Source organism: Cariama cristata, unplaced genomic scaffold (genome assembly GCF_000690535.1).
Source record: "Cariama cristata isolate BGI_N322 unplaced genomic scaffold, ASM69053v1 scaffold7758, whole genome shotgun sequence".
In the NCBI taxonomy this organism is placed as follows: Eukaryota; Metazoa; Chordata; class Aves; order Cariamiformes; family Cariamidae; genus Cariama; species Cariama cristata.
Genome location: NW_009629383.1, coordinates 3,334 through 27,925, shown reverse-complemented (window position 1 = coordinate 27,925; position 24,592 = coordinate 3,334). Strand labels below are relative to the sequence as shown.

The following is a 24,592-nucleotide window of genomic DNA, read 5'->3' as shown; positions in this document are numbered from 1 at the left end:
TCTCTCCAGTAGATACTGGGGTGGTTGAAGGCCCCTACAAGGAGTAGGGCCTGCAAACAGGAGGTTGCTTCTATCTGTCTGCAGAGGGGCTGATCCACTAGTTTTTCCTAGTCAGGTGGCCTGTAGCAGACAGTCACTATAACATCACCTTGACTTGTCCTCTCTTTAATCCTAACCCATAAGCTCTCAGTTGGCTCCTCATCCATCCCCAGGCAGAGCTCCATGTGCTCTAGCTGCAACTCCCCCTCCCCATCTTCCCTGCCTGTTCTTCCAAAAGAGCCTGTACTCCTTGATCGCAACACTCCAATCATGGGAGTCACCCCACCACATCTCCATGATCCCAACAAGATCACAGACCTGCGACTACACACAGATCTCTAACTTATCATGTTTATTCCCCACACTGTGTGCATTAGTGTCCAGGCACTTTCGAGAGGCACATCAGTATGCTGAATTCCTGGAGAGGTCCACAATGGTGCCTTGCAGGCACTTGCTTGCTTACACACAAGCGCTGGAGGTGACATCATCTAAGGCCCATTTTGTTATCCCCTCCTGTCACATCAATGAAAGCAGGTGAGTAAACAGGTAAGAGAGTAAAAATGTCTATTCTCCACCTCAGTGTTTGAGCAGTAAGCTACTGTTAGGAATAAATCACAGATGCATACCACATATGAACCAAGCCTCAGGGCTAAGTAGATTGTTAACAGAGCTAGTTTGAGCTTCAGCACATGCTTGTCTGAAGGCAAGTGTGTCCTGACTGAATTCATCACAAGTCCTGTGAAATTTAGCAAGTGATAGACAAAAAAGTATTTTATAGCCTATATAACTATTATAAACTCAGCCATCTTTCATTGAGATTTGCCTCAGATAACTGTCTAGATCTAGGTTAAGAGTGCAGATAAATGTTCTGTCTCCTCAAGCATACAGCAGTCACTAGCAGACATTTTGTTAAGATTCTTCACACTACGGAATTTAAATTATAGTACATTAAAGTAACAATTAGTCTTTCCTGTGAATTGTAGGTACTTGCTATCAGGTTGGGAAGAAAGCTCACTGAAAGTACATGTTCTGCAAACAGGACACAATGAATTACTCCTGTGAGAGCAGAGAGGGAACAGAAACAAGCACTGACATCCTGAAACAATTGCGTAATGTCTACACACTCAATTTTTTTTTTTAAACTAAGATGAAGAACACCTTTTCTTCTCAACACATCTAGCAATACACAGAATTCTTTTTTTACAGTTCTGTTAGAAAGAGAAAAGGCCACTTTCATCTCCTCCATATTCCTGTTAGGAAGAGTCCTGAAAAGCCACAATGCAATAGTACAGAAATTTTCACTTCATTTCCATGTTGGGGAGTCACAGAATGCTCACTTGTCCTATTTAAAATGACCTTTTTTCAGTGAAGTGAGCTAATGAAATTTAGGTCATCATAAATTTAGTCAGTGAACAAGTATGCCTTTGAGACTTTTCTTGATTCAAAGACTTTTCATCATAACTCTTGATACCATGCTTATTCTTCCTATGATAATTTTAAGGTGTGTGAGAGTGATTGTGAAGGTCAATACTTAAAACCTGTGGATTTTTGTAGAATACTTAGGTAATTGTCTTTAGAAATAATAGCCACCTTCTTTTCACCTCAGACTGACATTTATCAGTATTCCTGTAGGAAGGATGATACGCAGCCCCACTGGGAACTTAAGTATGTCCTGTCAATCAGAATGCACATATTTTCTTAAACAATATTTGAGCTGTGATTTACTACAGTAAATCCTCAAAGGCAGTTTATAACTCTTTTTTTAATCTAACCGATAGTAGTTAAAAGGTCTGCCTCTCTGTATCATCCATGAACACAGACTTTATGACCATGATAGATGTGTGCATGACCACTTTCATCCATTCATATACTAATTATTTTTTTTCAAGTTCCTGGCAGAATCTTTGTATCTAAATAACAGAAGATCACTAACCCATTTTCTTGTGAGCAACTAGGCCAGCACAGACAAAACTGGCAATTTGTCACACTTTCCTTTGCTGACTGTCTGGCTATTTCAGCTACAATTTGCCAGTCTGCCTCAAATTTGACTTTTATTGCTATTTTCATGACCCAGGTCTTTGTTAAATTACACAGACGATCCTGAAAAGCTTTTAAGTAGTTTTGTTGCTTCTCTCAATAGAGAAAGCACATGGAATGCAGACTAACACTGCTGTTCTTCCCATCTGTTGATTGCTGTTGCTTGTCTCAAGGGTTATCTTGTCATAATGGTGTTTTGAGAGATGGATCTGCTCTGGGGTACATGCACTGACAGACCTCGGTTAAAATTAACTTGGTGAGATGCCGTACTAGTTTAGCAGTCCAGATTGGTTCACTGTCTCCATTTGCCCCTGTGAAAACCATCTTTCCCACATGAATGCTAGCAGGCTGTGATAAAAATCATTTAAACTTCTCTTGAATGAACACACTGAATGCTGTAACACATATATTCCAGATTTGATTTTATCTGTTGCTGTCCTCTGAAACCATTTCTCCTTCCCAGACCTTTCCTGAAATAGGCACAACAGAACTACAGGAAACAGTTCAGTAACAATCTGGTTAATATTGTGCTTAAGATAGGCTTTCTCCTTGGCCTTACATCTGAGATAACACACTTTTAGCTACAGCATCAGACTAAGTTTATGTTCAAGTCATTAGCTACCAAGACCTGAAAACTTTTCATAATTTCTTACATCAGAATGATTCTGTACCAATTCATCCTGTTTCCCAAGAGCCACTGCAACATGATGACGGTCATCTAACCGGGTTTCCTAGTAAAGATGAAAAATGGCAATGTAAATGCATTTTCTTTACTCTGTTTCCAGCAAAAACTATATAAATAATGTTTAGAATATGGTTCAGAACAACAACAGAACATCATTTAAAATACTTTAATGACATTCAAAAAATAATAGTCCTTTTTAGCAGTTTTGTTGGAGAGCTCAAGGATGCAGATACACTAAGAAGCTAGCAGGGCTGAACTGATCACTATAGGTTATCATCATCTCAGGAAATTTTAGTTATTTATATTCAAGTTGGTGACCTTAGCATTCCTTTACCAGTCCCTTTTAAGTCACAAGACATATAACCCATCTTAGCTAGCTGTTTTCCCATAAAATGAACTGTGGACTTCCGGCAGGCGTTCTGAAAAACAACGATGTAAGTGTAAACTTAAACCAACTACTCTCTCACTCTTGGCTTCAGACAGCATGTAAGACCACAACTTTAAATTTCTGACATGGCAGTCTGAGCACCGCTCTGTGTAAATACAAATCAATTTTCCTCAAACAATGTTTTTAGATATATAACTATATATTCAGTAATATAGTTTATCTGTTTAATAGTTTTGCTTAAAAGTGTTTCCTCTAGAAAGGCTAAGATTTATCCTAAACAATTAATTTCAGAAAAAAAACACTTTTACATACTGTTTCTGAATAATGTTTATTCTATAGTCAAGTCATAATCCTGTTGGCTTTTAAAAAATATATATATATATAAGGGGGGGGAGGAATAATGTTTTCCTTCCTTCTTTATCCAAACTTTTCACGTAAATTTCTGAACAAACTTTCTAAAATGGATATCAAGAATAACAAGAATTTTACCTAGAAAAATGAGTAATTTAGATATCACCATTAATCTGACAATCAGCTACTAGTCTGGATATTCCGCTGGGAGATTTGCCTGAACCTCCAATTTCTACTTCCTTGGGAAATACTCTTACTGCACTATATGATAATATAAAGAAAGCATCATGATGTCTTTTTACTTCCTCTGACAGGCTGTTGGTTGCCTCTTTTTCCCCCCTTTTAATCTGAGTAAAATGTCTTTTAAAACAATGCTGTCAGTCTGCATTAGGCTTCGCTACAGTTCATCTACTATACAGGATTTTCAAAGTTTTAAGTTGCAAGGAAACCATTTCTCTGATTCCCAAACAGTCCTGTAGATAAAAAAAGTGCCAAGATGCTCAGCTCTGATCTAATCAGCCCAGTTCAGCCAAGACAGCAGCTGCTCTAGTCATGTGTAGCAGCAGTACAACTGTAAGGTTGGGAGACTTTACTGGCAAAGATGTGAGTGTCTTGGCAGATAGGTGCTGGTGTGGGAGTAGAATTGTGTTTTTATTTTGGTCTCTTCAGCACCAAAACTGTGCCTATTTGGTAGACTTAGTAGTGAACTTTGTATCCCTCACCTGCTTAAAAACAAAACATCAAGCTGATGTTGTTTTACCTTTCTGCAAAGCGCTAGTAAGAAAACTACTATTTCAATTCTTTCTAGATTAGGAGAAATATTTAATGTACATGAGAAACACTAACAAATCTGCAGTGTAAGCGGTATTTCCCACAACTGCATGAGTTATAGGTGTACTTACTATGAAGCATTTTACTAGGTTTTCTATTCCTTTTTCTAGGGTACAAGACTGAAAATAAGTGAAGCATAAAGAATGCTACCTCAGGTTTGATGAAATCTAACTACTTGTACACGTCATGCACATTTCTATGACTTCCTCAAAAATAAAAAAAGACAATGAAAATTAGATGTTTGATCAAGTGCTGCTAAATAATTCATATAGTTCTAGGGTAGCCGCGTTTTGTGTTTGTCTAGATGGAAAAATGACTACATCCAGTTTTTAATAATTTTTCTGCCTTCTTTCATTTTTTGCATGTCCAAGAGGTTAAAGACTGATCGGAACAGAGGACACAGTACAGCACATTCAGCAGTGGCCCACATCTGTAGCCAAAAGTCTGCAAACACCTGTGTTCCAGCTTTAACCTAAACACACAGAAATTTCTCTTTGTGAATTGAACTTACGTATTACTTCTTGTTTGTGCAACAAAAAATGTACTATAAAGTCTTTTACATATTGTTAATAAAGTAATTTTTTTGTCAGCTCAAAGCTGCATTTAACAGGCAGTGCCTCTTTAGATACTGGGGACCGTTCCCCTGCAGAGACCCTGCCCAATAGACAACGAATTCAGAAGGTTCCACCTCATTTACTTCACATATCCTCTGTGGTCACAGAAGAGTTTTGGCATGTTATACTTTATTGTAAGAAACTATGCCCATCATTTTATCTTTGCTGCTTCAGAGAAATGTAAATCAAAACCAAATACGTAAGGGAAGGAGATCTTTCCTGGCCCCTACTAGCGGCCAGCAAAGGCCTTAAGGTATGGCGTTAATGAAACATACTGAAATGATAAAAACCAGCAAATCAGCTTTCTTCTCTGTTCATCTGGAGACACTGCTATGCCAGCTTATAAAATAAATCCAACTTCTTCAATGGAAACAGACGACTAAACAAAGAGAGAAAGACAACAATTGTACAGAATTCCTCTGAGGTAAAGAGCTTGTTTTGTTAAGATTCCTCTCTATAAACCAGACAACATACAATGGATCAAAATTTGGTTTTCTCCACACAGAACCAAAGTGTTACTAAAGCTGTTCAAGCTACAGGCACACTAAGACTTACAATGACCTTGTTTCAAAGGCTCAGCAGAATGATGCGTCTGGGATTCAAATCATTTTGGATTCACTCAACAACAGATAACTTCAGAGGGAACTGTACCTTCCCAGCCAGCAGCACTGACTGCTGTGTGAATTGTGTTGGATTAGCTAGTTTTAGAAGTAAAAGTTTTCATTCCTATTCATTCCTGACACCACAACAGGATTAACTTATCTTACTGAGGGTGAAAGACTCCATTACAGTTGCATACCAACAACAATTACTACATGTTTCAAATTGACTGAGGTAATCTCAGTTTGAAATTCATATTCTGGAAGTAATGTATTTGCATATAGATACACCAAGCAAATATTTGTTGTGAAGAAATGCAAACAATTATTTCTGCAGCAGTAGTGATGCCAGGTGACTTTTAATTCCCGAGTGAGGTTTAGGATAAATTGGGTGCTTCTTTTATAAATTGGTTGTATCCAAAACTGAGGAAGGGACCAAAACAGAAGTGTCTTATGTCGCATTTAAGATTCATCTTTCATATAGATTCCAGTAAATGCTATCCAGCCATTCTTCCTGGTTAACTGTACACTACTGGGACCAATAAGGAAAGAGTCATGAATACAATTAACATTTTGCAAATCAGTAATTAGGATTTTTTTTTCACATATCAGATCTGCTACAGATGTATAATTATAAACCTATGTTTATCTCTTTAAATTCTAAAACTTGTCATAATTGTTACGATCAACTTCTTTCACTTTTCTTAAAACTAACTAGTATTTCATTCCTGTCAAGGTTAAACCCAGCAGGCAGTTGAACACCACACAGCCTCCTCACTGGCAGGGCAGTATGAGAAGCTGAAGAGTCCTTGACTTAGGGTAAGCACTGTTTAGTAACAACTAAAACATCAGTGTGTTATCAACATTATTCTACTCCTAAATCCAAAACACAGCACTGTACCAGCCACTAGGAAGAAAATAACTCTGTACCAGTCAAAACCAGGACAATTCTGTAAGTTTATATTCTTCAAAGGAAGCAAATGGAGCATATAGAATTAGCCATAATAATAATCATAATCATTATCATCATCATCAGAATAATAACTCCATCCTATACTAACACTGTGACACTAATTCTGTATCACTCTTCACTGGGCTAGTAAACTTTTAATTATTACTAAACCAATTTACCTGTTTAAAATGAGGAAAGTGTGTACTGCCTATGTGAATAAAGCACAGTTAACACACATAGCAGACATACCTTAAAATTAAATTTATGTTTTTAAATGGAAGTTTTACTGTATTTTTTTCCTTCTACTCCTTCCAAAACAGTTGGAGGGAATCTGAGTAGATCTCTAGAGTACTATGTGAAAACAAGCGCCTAAAGCTAAACCGATTCATCAAGACAAAACAACAAGAAGCTGTTTCTGAGCTACTGCATTCTACTCAAACTCAAAATCTATGAGGAGTGGAGGAGGTGAAAGACACTTCGAACAAAACTAAACCCTTAGTAAAGGGACCGCAAACAGTGATCTACACAACAAGGTAGTTCATTTGGTATTGACAATGAAATAACAGAAAATTATTTTTTTAGAATTTTCTGTGAACAACATTTTATCTCCAATATGAACAGGCTCTGCTCTTGTTGTGAACAGTTACAAGGTGTCTGAACAGTGTCAATTTTGACTTGCTCTGATTCACTAATACTTCTCTTGACCTTTTAATCATGACAAGTAAAAGCAGGTAGATATTTTTCTAGTCTTTATGCTTTTAAGTTGCTTTTTTCACATTACATCGTATGTTCCAAAGGAGATTTCAGAATATTTTGTTTAATTTAAATGGGTAAAATCCCCTTTATTTCTCTCTTCTGTTTTTGGCAAACTAGATTCTTTTAAAAACTGATATAAGACAATCCAAATTATGTGATAATCGGATTTTAAACCACCTTGCTCTCTTTGATCATCTCCTATCAAAAAGATAAAAAAAGTGAGGTAATTCTATTTTTTATTTGATAGAAAAAGTTCACCCAAGCAAACTCAGCACAACAGGGAACACACAGAAAATACTATACCAGTAATATGCCTTACAGGTGATTCTTAATGACTTTCTCTTGGGTCACTCTTCCAGATTTCTCAAAATCAGTGTTTTCTGTTAACACGTTGTTTCAAGAATTTGGCTCAAGAGCAAATAATGAAACAAAAAAAGACTTTTATAAGTATGGAAATGGGCACAAAATTAAAAGAAACGGGAGAAGACAAAAAAGTAAAGTGATGCTTAATTTTAGGCTGGGGACTGGTAACTGAAAAACTAAATTTTTTTTTCCAATTTCATTTTAATAAATGTTGCTATTTAAATGAAATTATATCCCAATTGAGCTTGTATTTAAATGAAACTTGGTAATAAATCTTTTCTTTGAAATATTACAATCTGCCTTGTTAGAAGGCTGTGCTCTTGGGAAGGAGGAGGGCAAGCAGGGAAGAGGAGACATTCCTCAGACAAAAATTAAATTAAGCTTCTAGCAGTAATTACTATGTAATAAAGAAAAATCAAATAATTATAAAGCATTTAAGTAATACAGGGAGCTATCTACATCATCATCTTCAGGCTATTTTAGTCAATCAACCACAGGCATGTCATCAAAGACCAAAATTAGGAGTTCCAGAAGTCAAACGAAAGAGGTAGATGCTTCCTTGACAATGGTATGCTGTTAGCATTAATACTGTTAATGCTGTTAGCATTCTGTTACAAGGTATGCCACAGTCGTTCCTAAGATTTTCTTTTGCCAGTCTATAATTCTAACTAGTGAATTTCATAACGTACTCAATTCCTAGAGAGTATGGCAATATCAGTAAGAGGGCTGATTTAGTACGGGTAGACTTTTAAAATAACACAAACCAATGTGGCTAGAAATGCTGGAAGGAATGAACTCTGAAGAGGTCAACTTATGCTACAAGTAAATGTTACCGATACATTCATTCTTTTTTACGACATGCATACTGTACATGTAGTTTGTATACTACACAAAACAGGCATACAGCAGAGATCTGTCATTTAGACAAGCTCTACTGGAATAGTTGTCTCCAACAATATAATTCAAAACGTAAATGCATATTGGAAACTGGACGCTCTTACTGAAAAGCGCACTTGACTATTTTGTGAAATCGCAAATTACATATTCTTTGAATTGCTAGTCCGCTATATACCAGCTGCACAAACTTAGGGCAGACTGGAACAAGGTGCCCTTTACAGACAATTTTAAAGTCAATGTCTTTTGCATTTCTTCCTTTGTTTCAAGTGGACGAACGAAAGTGCCTCTGGGGTGTAGAGAAACGGTATTGTGATTTATTCAATTTTTTTTTAAAGCTTGGTCTCCTAGGATAATTAAATAATTTGAGATCATTGTAGAGAGTCATAGAATCATTTAGGTTGGAAAATAGTCTTAAGATCATCAAGTTCAACCATTAAGCTAACACTACCAAGACCACCACTAAACCATGTCCCTACCAGTTCCTTCTCTTCATACCCTCTAAATTGCATTAGATGCTATTGATCATTTCCCAGTAAATCTAACAGGACAGATGTTTTAGTGATAAGTCTCAATAACATTCAAGAAAGAAAACTAAACAAAAACCCAAACCCCAACACTCAGATAGAAGACTGAGCCCAAACTAACGTTCCAGTTAAGCAAAGGCAAGTTCTTTGCATCTCTCTATTCCCACAGACAGCAGCCGATCAGCACACTAACTCCAAACCCACAAAAGCACGTTTCTACCAGCTTGTATGGACAAAAAGTAAGAAACCTAAAGGAACTGAAGACATCTCCTACATTTCAAACATTTAACAAACACTGACTAATGGGGTTAGATAATCACTAGTCCCATTCTAGACCAACTGACGAAGAACGTTAAAATCTTAGACACTTCAGAAGTCAGGTCTGAATATGCTTCAGTGAACTTCCCGCACACCCTAGGATGAATTTCGTAGAGTGCAAGAAATATACTCCAGAAACAGAAAAAATAAAAAGCCATTATAATGAATATCTCTCTGCTGTGTTTTTTGTGATCAACAAAAAATCTGCAGATTTATGTCCTAAGTTTTGACTGATATATGTTCAATGTGGTTATACAGAAAAAAAAGTGTGAAGTTGCAATTAAAAAAATAAAACATACAATGCAACCATAGGGTGTTGAGACTGTTTACCGTTACTGAAAAAATAAATTTGAATATTTCTTACCTCAAATGTCCACTCTTCTTCTTTATCTCCATCCAGAAGCATTTTTGTCTCCTTATACACCTTCCCTATTTCCAGTTGCAATGGGGACACATTAAATTCAATTCTTTGCAAGTTAAAGCCAATTCCGACTCCAATAGCTTTTAAGAAGCTTTCCTTTAAGGCCTAAAACACAGAATAAATGTATTTTATTCATATTGGCTGTTTTCAAACTGTTCTATAAACATTACTTCTCAGCAGGCACTGCAGATGAAACAAACTTAAGACTTACACTACTGTAAATGTGAGGGTAGACTGATGCATATATCAAGAGAAAAAGTTATCAGCGTTGTTAATACCTAGGCTAACTTGATGCATTATAATAAACGTGTAACCGAAATTACCAAGTGGCACATACAGATATGAACCCTCTACCTTGTTCTGGGCACATGTTTAAAACTAGTCATAAATCCTTCTAGAAATGTCAGCTGTACTATGGTTCTCAAAGTTATTCTGACATTGAAAAATCACTAAAACATAAACGCCATTAAAATATTATGTCCACATGAACATGTAATTATAAAAAAAATACAATTTTACCATAAAGAAAATAACAGAATACATCAAAAGAAAATGTGCAGGTTATAGCATTGCAGTCTTTAAACAGGAAAAAAAGTATTACCCAATGCCGATGAAACATATCCAGTTGCATCCATTCATTACTCATAGACTTGATTACATCCCACTCTGTTTCAGTAAACTGTCGCTTCATGATGCGAAAGAAATTTGGAATTGAGCTACTGCCTATAAATTAGAAGGAGGTATTTACAGACATTTTAATAGAGTAGTAATAATAAGCAAATTAATTACCTCATGTTATTGCTCTAGAAAAAACTCGTAAGAAAAAAAATTATGAACCAAGTCTGCTCTACAATCTGAATCTATACAGTCTTGAAGCAGTGATGCTGATGATTGTTCAGGATGTAGTATGAAAAAAAACCCCCACATCCCTATAGCAGAATTACTGCATTAAAAATGGGAAATTAAAGTCATAAACATACTATGTATTTTCAGCATTCTCTAAAATGGAAAGTAATCAGTGCTGATTTTATATAAAAAAATTATATGCAGCTACAAAAGTAGCATATACAGTCTTTGACATGTGACAGCTTCATCTAGTAACTTTTTATAAAAACAGCATGCTGTTTGTCAGAATTCATCAAGCTATTCTGCCTCCTGCCTTTAGATGCTGGGATACAAAAGAAACACTTTTTAAGCACATGTAGAAATACAATCTCACAAATTTATCACAGGCATATTAAGACTTCTGGATTTATTCTGCAAGAACAATGTGGGTAGGGAGATGTCCATAATCACAGTAAGAAAGTTATCAAGGGAAAAAAAAAACCCAACACAAAAACAAAACACCCAAAACTTCAAATCCTGAGATTAAATTTAAGCACCCCCTAAAAATAAGTATAGCTGTGTAGCACTGCAGCAGCTCTTCAGGGGCTACACCACTGTTCCCCACTAGTCTAAATTTACTTTGCAGAAGACACTACAGACTGTCTGGTTATATTGAGCAATGGCATTTCTATAACAGACTAGAAACTATGGACCTCGTTACACACTTGGCTAATCACCCAGGGCTTATATCATTAATCAGCATACTATGCAATCTGTTCAACAGAGCTTGCAGCTAGCTAAATAGACAATGGCAGAAAGCAATCTATTTTCTTTAGCAGGGATAATAAAAATCCAGATAGAGACAATTCTACACATCGAGACAAACTTTTGCATAGCTTATGTAATGTTCTTATTAAAGAGAAAATATTAGTCATATTCAATCCAAAACAGTTTCCTCTCCCAAAACCATATCACTTTTAAGAACCCATCACTAAATAATTGCTTAACGAAGATGAAGATTCTAACCCTAGCTCTGCCACTGATTCTGTGAGTGACTACAGACACAGAACCTTCCTTCTCTACACTAATGTTCCCCATCTTAAACCAGAGATAAGGGTATTAACCCTTCTCTATGAAGTGGTTTTCTTCTACAGATATCTATGCACTATATAAAAACAGGTATTGGATGCAGTAATAATTGATCTGAATGAACTAATGTCACGCTAAAGCACACATTCAGGTTTGCTGACAATTTCCAGATCATATCGCAAAGTGTAATCTGACATACACATCACACAAGACATGGCAGTGACATTTCAGAGATGCCCTCTATTTCATTTATAGACTAAAGTGAAGAAAACATCTTAAGACAGAAATTTTGTTGACAGTTGCAGTTGTCAGCTAATGGAATGATCCAGAACAACCTAAGGACAGAACTAACCTTCCTCTCTGTAGAAAATGATGATACTGAAAAAGAAAAGCAACCACAGTACCAAGTATGCTTTGATGGGTTACCAAGACAAATGAAATATGAATCTACTTAGACAATCCAACTTCCCTAAAACAATGAAAAATAACAAAAATATTTGTAGAACTTGGAGAAAGGTTATTGCCTTTCATCCTCTGAGTTTATACGGCTCATTTTATGACCAAATAACTGTGTTAACACATGCTCCAAACAATTCACTTCTTTTTTTCCTTTCTCTTCTTCTCTCAAGTATTTAAGACAACAGTGGTGAGACACCACCCTCTTCAGGTGATTCAAACTACAAAACATTCAAGCACTTCCTGGTGTACCCTTCCTCCTCCACTACTTTCAAAGAGTTCTCTTGCTTTCAATAACCCAGGGCTATTCACACTACCAGAGCAGACTATCCAAATCCAAGACTATCCACACTACATTACCTTCAGCACCTAGACATACAATGCCTCCTGCACTGTCAGTCCTTCTACCATCCAAACCTTAACACACATGGTGAATACACTCGATACTTACAACTGTTTAGTACACCAACTGTGTATCAAATCCATCTGCTAATGCCTTTTCACTCCTTACTCCTTTTTTGTCCTAGATTTCTTCAACTGCTCAGCTACCCTTTTCAACACTTACGTTCAGATTTACACAGTACTTTCCCCTCCACTCCAGCCATCCGTCACAGCCCTCCTCTGAAAAGCTCCAGCACCGCTTTCTCCTGAACTGCCCTCCTCTCCTGTTGCCTTCTTAACACAGTACAGTTGCTTCACTCTGAGGAACTGATCAGATCAGAGCACCCAGAACTATTATTCTCCACAAATTACTAGCAGTACCACAGCCTGCCTAGTCCATTTCCCCATATTTGCTTCAATATCTGAGAAAGAGAGATTCACAGAACCATGGAAAAATTTATGTTGGAAAGGACCTCTGGAGACCAACTGGTCCAACCTTCTGCTGAAAACAGAGCCTTATGTTAGGTTACCCAGGGCCCTCTCAAGCAAAGTCTTTCACCCCTTCTCTGGGTAATTTATTCCAGTGTTTTACTGTTCTCATGGTGAAGAATTGTTCTGAGACAGAATTCCCATTGAAGCAACCTGAGCCTTTTGCCCTGTTCCTCTACACCCTCATGAAGACAGCTACATGCATTTTCTCTACAGCTACCTTTTGGGTAGACTATGTTTAGATTCCCCTCCTCAGAACTTCCCCCTCTTCAGGCTCAACAACCCAGCTCCATCAACATTTCTACATAGGTCAAGATCCCCAATCCTCTAATCACCTTGGTGGCACTTCACTAAACTCTCTTCAATGTTCCCAGGTCTCTCATGACCTGGGGGATGAAAACTAGAAGCAGTGAAAAGTTTTCTTTCAGATGCTACCTTTTTTGTATTTATTTTGAGACGAAAAAAAAAGCCTCAAATGTACTTGCCACAATTTACAAAAACTTCTCTTTGAAAGAATGGGAACAAGTCCCATATATCAATTATTCAGGTAGTTTTAAATGTGCCTTTCTAAATTTCCTCCCATTTGCCAACTTGTTTCAGAAATAAACTCACCTATCAACAATTATACAAGCCCTTGGACTTATTTCTGTGACCAGTTCAACTCATTAATAATCCAAGATCTAGTTTACAAAGTAATTAAATTTCATTAAAAATATACCAAAGAGCTTTCATGCCAAATAATTCCATTATGCATACTTCGGAGCTAACAGTTATTTTGGGTACAATTTTAGATTACACACGGTATAGTATACAGATGATCATTAGAGATATAGGTCAAGACAGGGTACTAGGGTCCTCTGCTGAGCAACTGAGCTTCCTATTCTGATGATAACTTTCTAAGACCGTCTTACGTATTTTTCCTCCTGAGTTTATTGCCTGTATTTTTCTCTCACAGAAGTTTAGGAAAGGGCTAAACATTTTTGGTAATCTCAAAACCTAGTCTGTAAAATTTAAGTGAAGAAAGAAAAAATGTGCCTCAATATTGTAATGATATTCGTGAAGCCACAGTATTTTCTACAAGGAAAATATAAAGATCACAGAATAGAAAAGAAACTGGAATGCAAGTTGCAACTCTGATAGGAAATAAAGGCAAGACAAAGAAATATTTACAGTGGTTATCAACAAGACATATGAAACTATTCTTAGAAGTACTTTTAAAAGTTTCAGAGGATCTTCTTCAAGACTTGCAAAGTATTCACCACAAAAATGACGTAACATGATAAACATTCTCATAAACATAGTCAGGTTTGGGCTTTATCTTCAGACTTTTGTTAACTAACTAAAAACTGTGAACTTAGCGTCTGCACTTCACTGTGCAGTGATTTCTTCTTCTCTACAAGATGATACCAATTTTCTAAGAGAAATTTGGCAGCAGTGTACATATGTGTGTTTATGCAGGTGGAATTCTGGTAGATAAATGCTCTAAAAATCCTTAATGCATGCAAATTTCTGTATTTTTCTAAGAGTAAATTCTAAGAAAATTCTGTAAGAAATATCTATGAACGGCAGAAACAAGATAAAGATTGACAGTAAAAACTTGAAAAATAGATTCTCTGAAGGAACAAATGCTTTTATTGTAATGCACACATATAATACAAATACTTCCAGAAATATTTTCTGTCTTTATGTTTTCAATGATCAACGGTAAGGCCAGACACTCATTGAAACTTACGTAATTGTACTACTGTTTCTTATTTAACTTGCAGCAGTAAAGAAAAAAAGATTTGTTCAAGATAAGTCTACACAGGTTGTAGAAAACTGCACATCTGATCCATCTGTGCTTCTAAACATCCATGCATTAACAAGCTCCAGAGCAGGCACCACACAGCTGGGTTCACACAGTAGCAAGTCCTTGCTCATATAATCCAGCACTCCTTTCCCAGTGCTGAGGGAAACTTAAATGTTGAGCTAAAAAATTAGCTGGGGATACAACTATGTGGAAAAACTTAACTGAAATGCTCAAAACTGCATTTCAAATATTCCTTCTTATAAGTCCTATTTACAGCTTCTGAAGAATCTGAATTTAGATTCTGATTCCAATAAATCCAATATACTTAATCTTGACCATCTCAGTGACAAAGTGAGATTCCTGTAACACACAACGTGTGCACTTCAGAAAAAAATATTTATCTATATAAATTACTTATTTATTTGGTGAGCATCAGGAAATTGCATAATATTTATCTCATTGGTCAAGCATCTGACTAGGTGGGGGTTCATCACTGAAATGGAATAAATTCAATTTTGTGATTTCAGGAACACATAAGAGAGATAAGACATGTTTTCATATGAGATTTCAAAAATAAATGGAGTTGGAAGCAGAGAAAAACAGGAAGTTTGCTCCACAGATGGCTTACGATTAATGGGAAAAGATGCATATCCCCATCAACTATTAAAACTCTTTGAAAGAACAGTCACTCAGCTTTCGGTGGTTTTCTTTAAGAGAAGAAGAATTGTGATGGGAGCAGATTTATGAAAATACTGGATAAAAGGTTTCAAAAAAAAAGAAATGAGAAAAATGCTGATTTAGATTCTATGAGGAATTGAAAGAGTTCGTTTTGGCAGACAGAAAAACTGAGCCAATGGCAAAGAAGTTATTAACATGACAAGAGGGTGGGAGGGTAGGGATGGGATTTTTGTATTAAACATGAAATCAAAGTTGGCTGGGTTGAGAGGCTTAATGAAAATAACTTCTACTGTGACTGAGAGGTTTCTTGCTTTGAAATGTATTGTATTGACTACTGTAAGTATTCTGCCAGAAATCTGACAATATCTCTTTTGACAATTACCCTCTATTAATACCTTAAAAATAAGATTTTTATTTAGTATAGAAGCCTAATCATAAAAATGTTATTAATAAAGATGCTTTTTCTTTTTAGAAATGCATGTATCTGTTCAGTCATCAGCCAAACAACTTCACTATAAAGCTTATGAAAATCTAAGTTAACAGCTACAAATTTTGAATGTAGTTAATTCCTGGCTATCTAAACTTTAAAACTATTTCCAATATTTTGTATAATACTTCTTACTCACTTATGCCACTTAATTTCCTAACTTACAGTCAATATACTGTTCAAAATTTACATAGCTTCTTTTCAAGAGAACCAGGGAAACAAACTTTAATTATTTTTAATACTGAGCAGAATTATATTGCCCTTTCTCTCTTATTCGAAAACACAGTTTCATTTGTGTTTTTATGGTTACTCCTTTTCTCACCTTTACACAAACTGTTATGCAGTCTTTCTTTTGCATTTGTTCGTAATAGCCAACATTCTGAAAGCATTTCTCTAATCTGCTGTAAACTCCACACTTGAAAAATTTTTGTTACAGAGCATGCCATCCTCTAAATATTGGAAGTTTGGGTTGTTTTTTGGTTTTTTGGGGGTTTTGTTTTGTTTTGTGGTTTGGTTTTTTTTTTTTTTTTACATTGGATCACCTTGCTGAAAAGCAAGAGTCAACTAGAAAACTCTAATAAATTTAACCAAAACATACTACAACTTCTTTCCATAATACCCCATTAATTGACAACAATTTGTCCCAGTATCTGATTGTCTAACAAATACAAACCTCTATGTTCATTTGCATTAGAACAAAACTGACTGCATGGATTAGCTATTCAGTGGTCTAATTTTAAAAGTCCTTTTTCCCTAGAATATGTAGAGCTCTGCCTCCTTCCCATAACACTCATTAACTTGCTTCGTAGGGAACAGTAGCCAATAGAGGAAAAGCATCCAGCAAATCTCTGACCAGTTTCTCCAGTTGGTGTCTGAATTGGTTTGCTATTCACAAGAGAAGCTAGAGGTCTTATCCTTGAGACCAAGATATGTTTTCATTGATTTTCTTTAATCTACAGACACTTAAGCCTCACACCCCTACCACATCATAATGCAGATTTGAGACCTGAGTAGTTCACAGAAAAAATTAAATGCAAAATTAACACAGCTGTGAAGGCAATTGATTTCTTACCTATATACAGCTATTATTCCCCGCTAATAAACTTTAAAGCGCATTAGATCCTTAAAAACATAATCTGAGTAACTGTCTTCTATGCATTTTAAAAAAAAAACTAAACCAAAAGTTAAGTTTCATTAAATTAAAAATACACAATACCCTGGAAATTTCAGATAGAGTGAAGAGAAAAAATAGTGAATGATACCGGAAAAGCATTGAGTATTAAACCTGGAAAGTAAATATGCTATATACAGATAAGCATGCACATTCATGTGCATTGCCTAAATTATTTACATTGAAACATACAATGTCATCTTTTCCACTGTAATTACAACTGGGTATTTTATTAATTTTTTGTAAAGACTGGGCCAAAAATCTGCTTTGCATTTTCCCTGTAAAACAGCAAAACCTCAGATCAGATATAAAATAATGATTTTAAAAAGATGTGAGAGTGAAGAAAAAGAAAACATACTATATTTCCTAGTCCTATGTGAGAAAATACTTTAGAAATAGTAGATAAATACAGGGTAATTTTCCCCCATTTTTCTACCTGATTAAAAAAAAAGCCAAACAAGCTGCATTTGTAGGAAGATAAAAGACATTCAGAATTAAGATCCCTGTAAATTATGATGCTATTAATAGTGAAGATTATTATCCATAGGGTTAATATAGAAATCTTTGTATTGGTGGTGGTGTTTACACTGTTACAAACATCAAGTCAATCATAGGTCAGCTTTGTTAATATGGTGTACACTTAAAGGTGGTAACCCTCCTGTTGTACCTGAAGTTAATAAAACCATTACATGCCTTCTCAAAAAATAGTGAGAAGAGTAGCCTGACCTTCCTCACTTCAGTTTTTACCAGTTTTACAGTCTTCAAATTGTTTTCGTCTATATTGTGGTCTATATCCAAAACTGTGGAAATTGAAAGCTAAAAGCTACTACTATCAGCTCATTGATCAACTAATCCCCTGAAAAAATAACTAACCAGAAAAAAAAAAAACAATCTCCAGAATGCTAACAGAATCCTGACTGCCTTGAACTGCGTGAAAGAAACAGATCAGTGATCAAGAACTAATATCCAATCAATACCTATCAATTTACTTTCAGAAGGTAAATGGGCAAAGTGACAATGTGAAACGTACTACCTAGCAAAATGAGCGACTGAAGTACGAACAGATCAATCTACTTAATAACGTGAAACACAGGCCAGCTATAAATCCTGCAAACTACCGAACTGTAGAGAATGAATATGTTTTGAGTCATGGACTCTTGGGCTGACAATGCTTTTGGTGTAGAACACAAGCCATATTTGATCATGTTTTACTATCTCTAAAGGAAACCAAAGTAAACCGATACAGAGAAAAAATTTCTTCTGCAACAGATGCCCAAGACCTAATTCTTTATTAATATCAGCTAACCTTTATACATGTTTAGAAACCGACAACACAAGACAAATAATTAGCTAGATAAATGACTAACTTAGAAGAACCAGATAGAAAATTAATAAAGCATGTTTTTTAAATCTATTACCTCACACAGCTTTAGTGTGAATTGGAAATTGGATTTGCATTCTGTGACCTCTCCACTTCCTGCCAGTATCCCATAATTCTCCCCACTGCAGAACCTGGGAGTGCATTGGGATCTGCTTCGTACTTGGTATATAAATGTTATATTGGACAAAAGAGGAGGGGAAAAAAGCCAATTCTCAGGACCTAAGTCATCTTCATTTTCCACATGAATTCGACTACGCGATTCATACTTCCTAACACCCCCCTGATTTGACTAACGCAATTCCCCCCACCCCAGACAGCTCTGTGACCTTAGAAAGCACAAGCTGATTCAGACTAAGCTGGCTTCTCTGAAAAAGTCTGATGAGAGATCTCTCTTCTGAATTCGGTGTCTGGTGTGGAACCGGTCCTCAACATTGAGACACACACACTCTGGGACTATGTCCTTCCACATCATGACATCCTACTGCAGTAATGAAGTCATTAAACAACAGAGTTCCTTGTGATGGCAGAAGTCAGGACACTGCACAGAAGCCAGCCCCAGAGCATGAACCTCACAGCCAGATGCAGTAAAAATGTCCCTTACTGTTTTCACACTTAAAACATCCCCACTTCTGTGAATACACCATCTTTCCCTCTTTCCCCCCTTCAAAATGAAGTCCAAAGATCCCTGCAAGATGACAGAAGTATTAGTGTCTTAAATTTGGGAATCAATCTCTCCTATACAACAGTGAAGGTAATCATGTAAGAACATGCTTTTAAAAACAATCAAAAAAAACCAAACAAACCAACCAAACCAAACACACACCACAAAACCCAAACCTTGTAAAGCCATTTGTTTGGCTTGCCAGCAGCTGAAAGACTGTTTGGCCCACTTGACAGTTAAAACCCAGCATGTTTTGTTTGGTCTTCCCACATAGGAGAGACAGCAGTCAGCTAGTCCTTCACCATGTTGTCCCCCCACATCCTTCCCCACTATCAACACACAAATCAACTTCTGCATAGCTCCAGACCAGCCACTGCAAGAGTTGTCTTTAATCCAGCCAACAGGCTATATAAGAAAAGATACAAAAAGAAGGTAAATGTATTGCAGCGTGGCAAAAGCAGAGCACGACTCACAAATGAAAAACTGATGAACTTCAATGGTTCATTCACCTGTATCAGTTATATCTACTCGTGTCAATAACATCTCCAAGTGTTTGCTATGTTTTCATTGTTTTTTGCTAGGAAAAAGATCTACATATTTAATGCAAAATCCAACAAGTCTGACGAACAGACAGGAAAACTACAGAGGGCAAGTAACATTTTTTTTTAATGCACTAGGAGATTGAATTTTCCATCAAAATGCAACACAGCACATAACACAAGTATAAATGCCTAGAACTTACAGCACCAACCCGCTAGCAAGCAAGAAAACCGCTACTTTTAGAAGCAGAAGTCTCCTGGTCCTACACTTTCCTGAAAACCTGACATGATAACAGCAAGCTGTCACCTTTAGTGAAGAAATACAAAAATATTTGCCTTGTTAAAAAATCAGAACTTCTCTTAGAAAGGAAATACGTCAAAGAAATCCAGCTAAGGCTAATTTTTTACAGTTACTGAAGTGAGATATTAAATATTTAAGATATGTTTCTACCATTTCATAAGTCAGTCTAAAAATCTGCAAATCTGTCTCTAAAACATTGTGTCCCAACCTTGAAACTAGTAAGAGCTTCAAACTGCAATTCTTGCACAGACAACATCCAAATACGGTTTTGACAAGATGGAATAAAGACAGCTTCTATTGTCCAACTCCTGCAACAACTATGTCTACCTGTCAAGCTGAAGCTATTGGAAACAGGCAGTGTTAGCAAGAAACTCCTTGCAAAGTAAATTCTTAATACCTAACATAGTAATTACTTAACCTTGGCCCTCCTGTCACATCTTTCTGCTAAACTTCCTTATTTTGGAATGCCAAAGCTAACTATCATTAGCACTGGCTGAGAAATACTTTTAGTTCTGTTAAAAAAAAAAAAAAATTCAATTCTCCGTAGCCTCTCATTTTGAATGTATAACTTAACATCCCAAAAGACCAATTAAACAATAAATTGTGATTATTGTAAATTCACTGTGCAGAAGGGTATTTCAGGGAAAAAAAAAGACAAAACCAAAACAAAACCAGACAAACATTCTTAAAGTTTCTCTTTGTTCCACCTCTTATTTTTACTAAAAGCTCCTGGTTTAAGATTTTTGCTTTCTTAATTGCTAATTTATCCATCATTTTAAACATATCTATTCTCCACAAGTTCATTTTTACTGTTCTACATTTTGCTATCGGTTTCTATTGTAATCCAAATGGTTTTATGTTTTCCTATTAAAAAACAATCATAAAGGATTAAGATTGTTTCTCTCTAAAAAGCCTATTTCCCCTCAAAGAAGAGATTCAATCCCACAATCAAATTTTCCTTTCACAGTTTATCAAGCATTGGTGCTTAACCTATTACCAGAACCTCCAAGTGTTTTTACAAACATGATGTAATTTCAGGTTAAAACACCAGTAGAAATGTGACTAAATAAAGCACAATCATGAAACTGCTCTATAACATGTATTATTTAGGAGTATGTTTAAGATGGCTGTTTCTTCTCATTTTCAAATAGAACAAGAACAAAGAAATTCCTCCCCGTTTACTCAGTTTAAGGGCATATGGCCACTATGATTTGTTAGTTCAACAAGGATATTAGTTAGCTGTTTTAACACTTTACATCTAAAAATGACGTGTCTTCATATTTATAAATTCTGACTTCCTTAATCAATTAGAAGTAACCTAAATCCTTTGTTAATTTCTTCATCCCAAACAGTGCATCTACATATCTATAGCCGTATCACTAGCTAATAATTTGGCAATTATTGCTTGTAGTAAAAGATGAGATGCTGATTGCTGCTATGAGATTTACTGAAATACAACAATAAAAACAAAAATAATTAAAATTTTGCTTAAGGTAAAAGTTAAGAGACTGTAAGGACAAAAACACTCCAAAAAACAACGTGTTTTGGTTTTTCTTTCTAGGTCATGAAATTCTTATTGCAAAAGCTGAAAAGCAGCAATTAAAAAAGCATTAAAAATTAAAAAATTTAAACATGGCTGCTAGATAAAAGACATGACAAATATCTTAACTATGATGTAGGTGTGCCTAACTCTCAATTTAGTTACGACTACCAAAAGAAACAGCACAAAGTTTATAACTGGCATCACCTCAATGATGAAATAATGAGACTAAAGAGGTAAAGATGAGTTAAGTCCTGTTTATATTTCTTTGCCTCAAAGAAAAATAGTTTCAAGCAATCAGGTGTTTGCACATAATAGCCTATTTTCTTAAAAAAGCATTTCACAAAATATTTTTAGATCAAATTAATTTTCTGTAAAATTCACATGCAGAAAATTTATCCTTTTATGTCTTTTAATAAGCAAACCTAGCATAACGCCAAGAGATTAATGAGAAAAGCTGCTTTTATTGCATGTCAAATATTTAATTCTGGAATTACACTGAGATTGGAGACGTCCAGATCAAAGTAACTATAATGCAATAGGTAAGAAAGACTGCAGCTGATTATGAAAGATCAGGAATGAACTGTTAGTTTATTTACCTTTGTAATTCCATCTAAGCTAAAAAATTGCATTACTGAAAAGAAATTCACTTGCACAGCAGGAAAGCTCTTGAATGTAAGATCTAAACTTTTTTCAAATGCTCAAAGGAATCTTTATTAAGCTGTGATTGTTTCCTAAGTCTCTCAAAATGTTCTACTTTACAGAGTTTACATGACTGGTAAGTCAACATCCCACACACTACTTAAACCAAGTTGACACTTGTTACAAAATTTCTCATTTCTAAGTTAAAAACCAAGTACATTATCACAAGCTGAGCTTTCTTTCCACAGGAGTTAGTAGTGCTGTGAGAATCCTTCTCATTTCTTTTGTGAAAGGGTTGAAATAGTTTCATATGCATTACCTCTCTTGTCCACCACAATTACTTCCATCGACAAATTTACAGTGCAGTGTGCATTTTCCCAAATGACTCAAGAGTTCATCTTAAACTGATGTAAAGAGAAGGAAAAAAAGAAATCATTGATCTCAGTAATTGTTCAAAACCAAATAATCTGAAAGCCTGATCTACATCTATAGCAATAACCTGCCAGATAACCAAAAGGCAACAACACACAACACCTAAAGAGGACATTTTCCTCTCTACCATCACTACACTATTTGGTTCAATATCTCAATAGAGGAAAAAAGGTGATAAACTGTTGCATATCTGTGGAACTTTTGTAGAACTGTCTTTATTTGCACTGTTAAGAATAGCTTCCTGTATGCCCTGCCTTCACCTTCGAAGAAGGCTATGTCTAGTAGTAGTTTCATTTTTCAGATTTTAATAGTGCAGCAAAAGTAATATGGAAAGAGGTAGCTTCTTACTGCTCATAAGTAAAACAAAAAATAGATGGGACAGATTAAGAAGTGACATAAAATATTTATGTGCTTGAAGTCTCCTTGATACATACTAGCACATAATTTAATAGCATATTTCTCAAAACTTTCAGCTGCATGATATTCTTTTGTACATTTGCACTGCATATTTTGTTCACTGTTAGAACAATAAAGGAATATAAGAACTAGAATATTGGAGATCTCAGTAAAGATTCTGTTGGATAACGTCACAAGATGAAGTACTTTGTATTTAAACAAGCATTTGAGAAAAAACAAACAAACTTACTGCAATGTACTTTGTACACAGAGAACTATTTGTCCCTGTAGCTATTTCAGAGGAAGATTTATAGTGGATTCACTCTCAGAAATATAATGTACTTAGCAACTGCAGAGCAAGAGCACCACTCAGTGGAACTATCAGATAAAACAATACTGGTAAAGTCAAAAGTTAAATATTCATAGCACAGCAGTACAAAGAATTCCAGGTAATTCTAAGAGAAAAATCTTTCTCAGAAAAAATTTAGGTGAAAAGACTGTTAGCTTTAGTTCATATTACAGAGACTATAATTTAAAATTCTATCCTTCATACTGCTTATTTGCTGGTTCACTTTCCCATGTATAATTACTAAGTTTTCATTACTACCATATTTCTCTTCTAAAAATATGAATTATAATTCCAAAGAGGAAGACATATGGCCACAAACAAAGCCTCTTTAAAAAAATACCAGGTTCCAAATTTTATTTAATTCACAAATATTTATGTAAAGTCACATAATGTGGAAAACAATTGCATGACCAAGTGCTGACACGACAGTTATTTCTTATGCATAATGACAAGAACTGAAGTTCCTTTGTCTCCTTATCAAGAGATAGAAAAGTTGCATACAAGCTGTTGACAGCTAAATTACTTCAAGACAGACTATGCTAGCTGTAGAACTTCAGATATTGAAAAGGAAAGCCAGAAATTTTTTACTGATGCATTTTGTACTCCTCTGTATACGCTGTGAAACTTGCCACCATGAATTCAGACTGTGGATACAGTGACTTGCCAGAATAGCCCCCTCTTCTGTTAATATATACCTAGATCTCTGATGAAAGAGGGAGAGGTGGATGAAGTAGCCGTGGATAAAGGACCCATGTTCAGGAATCCTAGAAGGCTGGATTTCACTAGCCTGTTTCAGATTGTCATCTGGATACATAGTTTTTCAGTATCATTTTATTACAAAAGCACCAATTCCATCATTTACTCTTTGGAATCATGAGCATCTCCAGAATAACTACCGTTTTTCTCTCTATGGGTAAAAACACTGAAGCCTGTTTGTATCAGATCTCAGAGCATTAGTCTCACCAGCTCATATTCACAAATTAAATCCACGTAGCTGCTGAGTGCAGCCGCCCAGGGGGATATGACAGCATTTGATTTATGGTAAAGGGTCATGACTGCTGCCATCAACAATTCTAGGACACATGGGCAGCAGCCTCTCTTGCTACTAAGTTAAGAACTGAATATTGTATCTAAATCCTTTTTTTAATTAACTAAAAATTAAGATCAGTTTCACCACTTTTTCCTACATTTCTGCTAAGATTAAACTCTTT

General features: G+C 35.6%; 1 protein-coding gene across 1 annotated transcript in view; it reads right to left on the bottom strand.

The window, feature by feature from the left end:
* Window positions 1-24,592, bottom strand: part of AASDHPPT (aminoadipate-semialdehyde dehydrogenase-phosphopantetheinyl transferase) — a gene marked incomplete at its 5' end in the record, with an annotated part of 30,028 nt that overhangs the window by 3,007 nt on the left and 2,429 nt on the right. Inside the window, 3 exons of the mRNA XM_009705138.1 lie at window positions 2,730-2,807; window positions 9,719-9,880; window positions 10,377-10,498. Of these exons, the coding sequence (XP_009703440.1) occupies window positions 2,730-2,807; window positions 9,719-9,880; window positions 10,377-10,498 (362 nt within the window). The remainder of the gene's footprint in view (window positions 1-2,729; window positions 2,808-9,718; window positions 9,881-10,376; window positions 10,499-24,592) is intronic.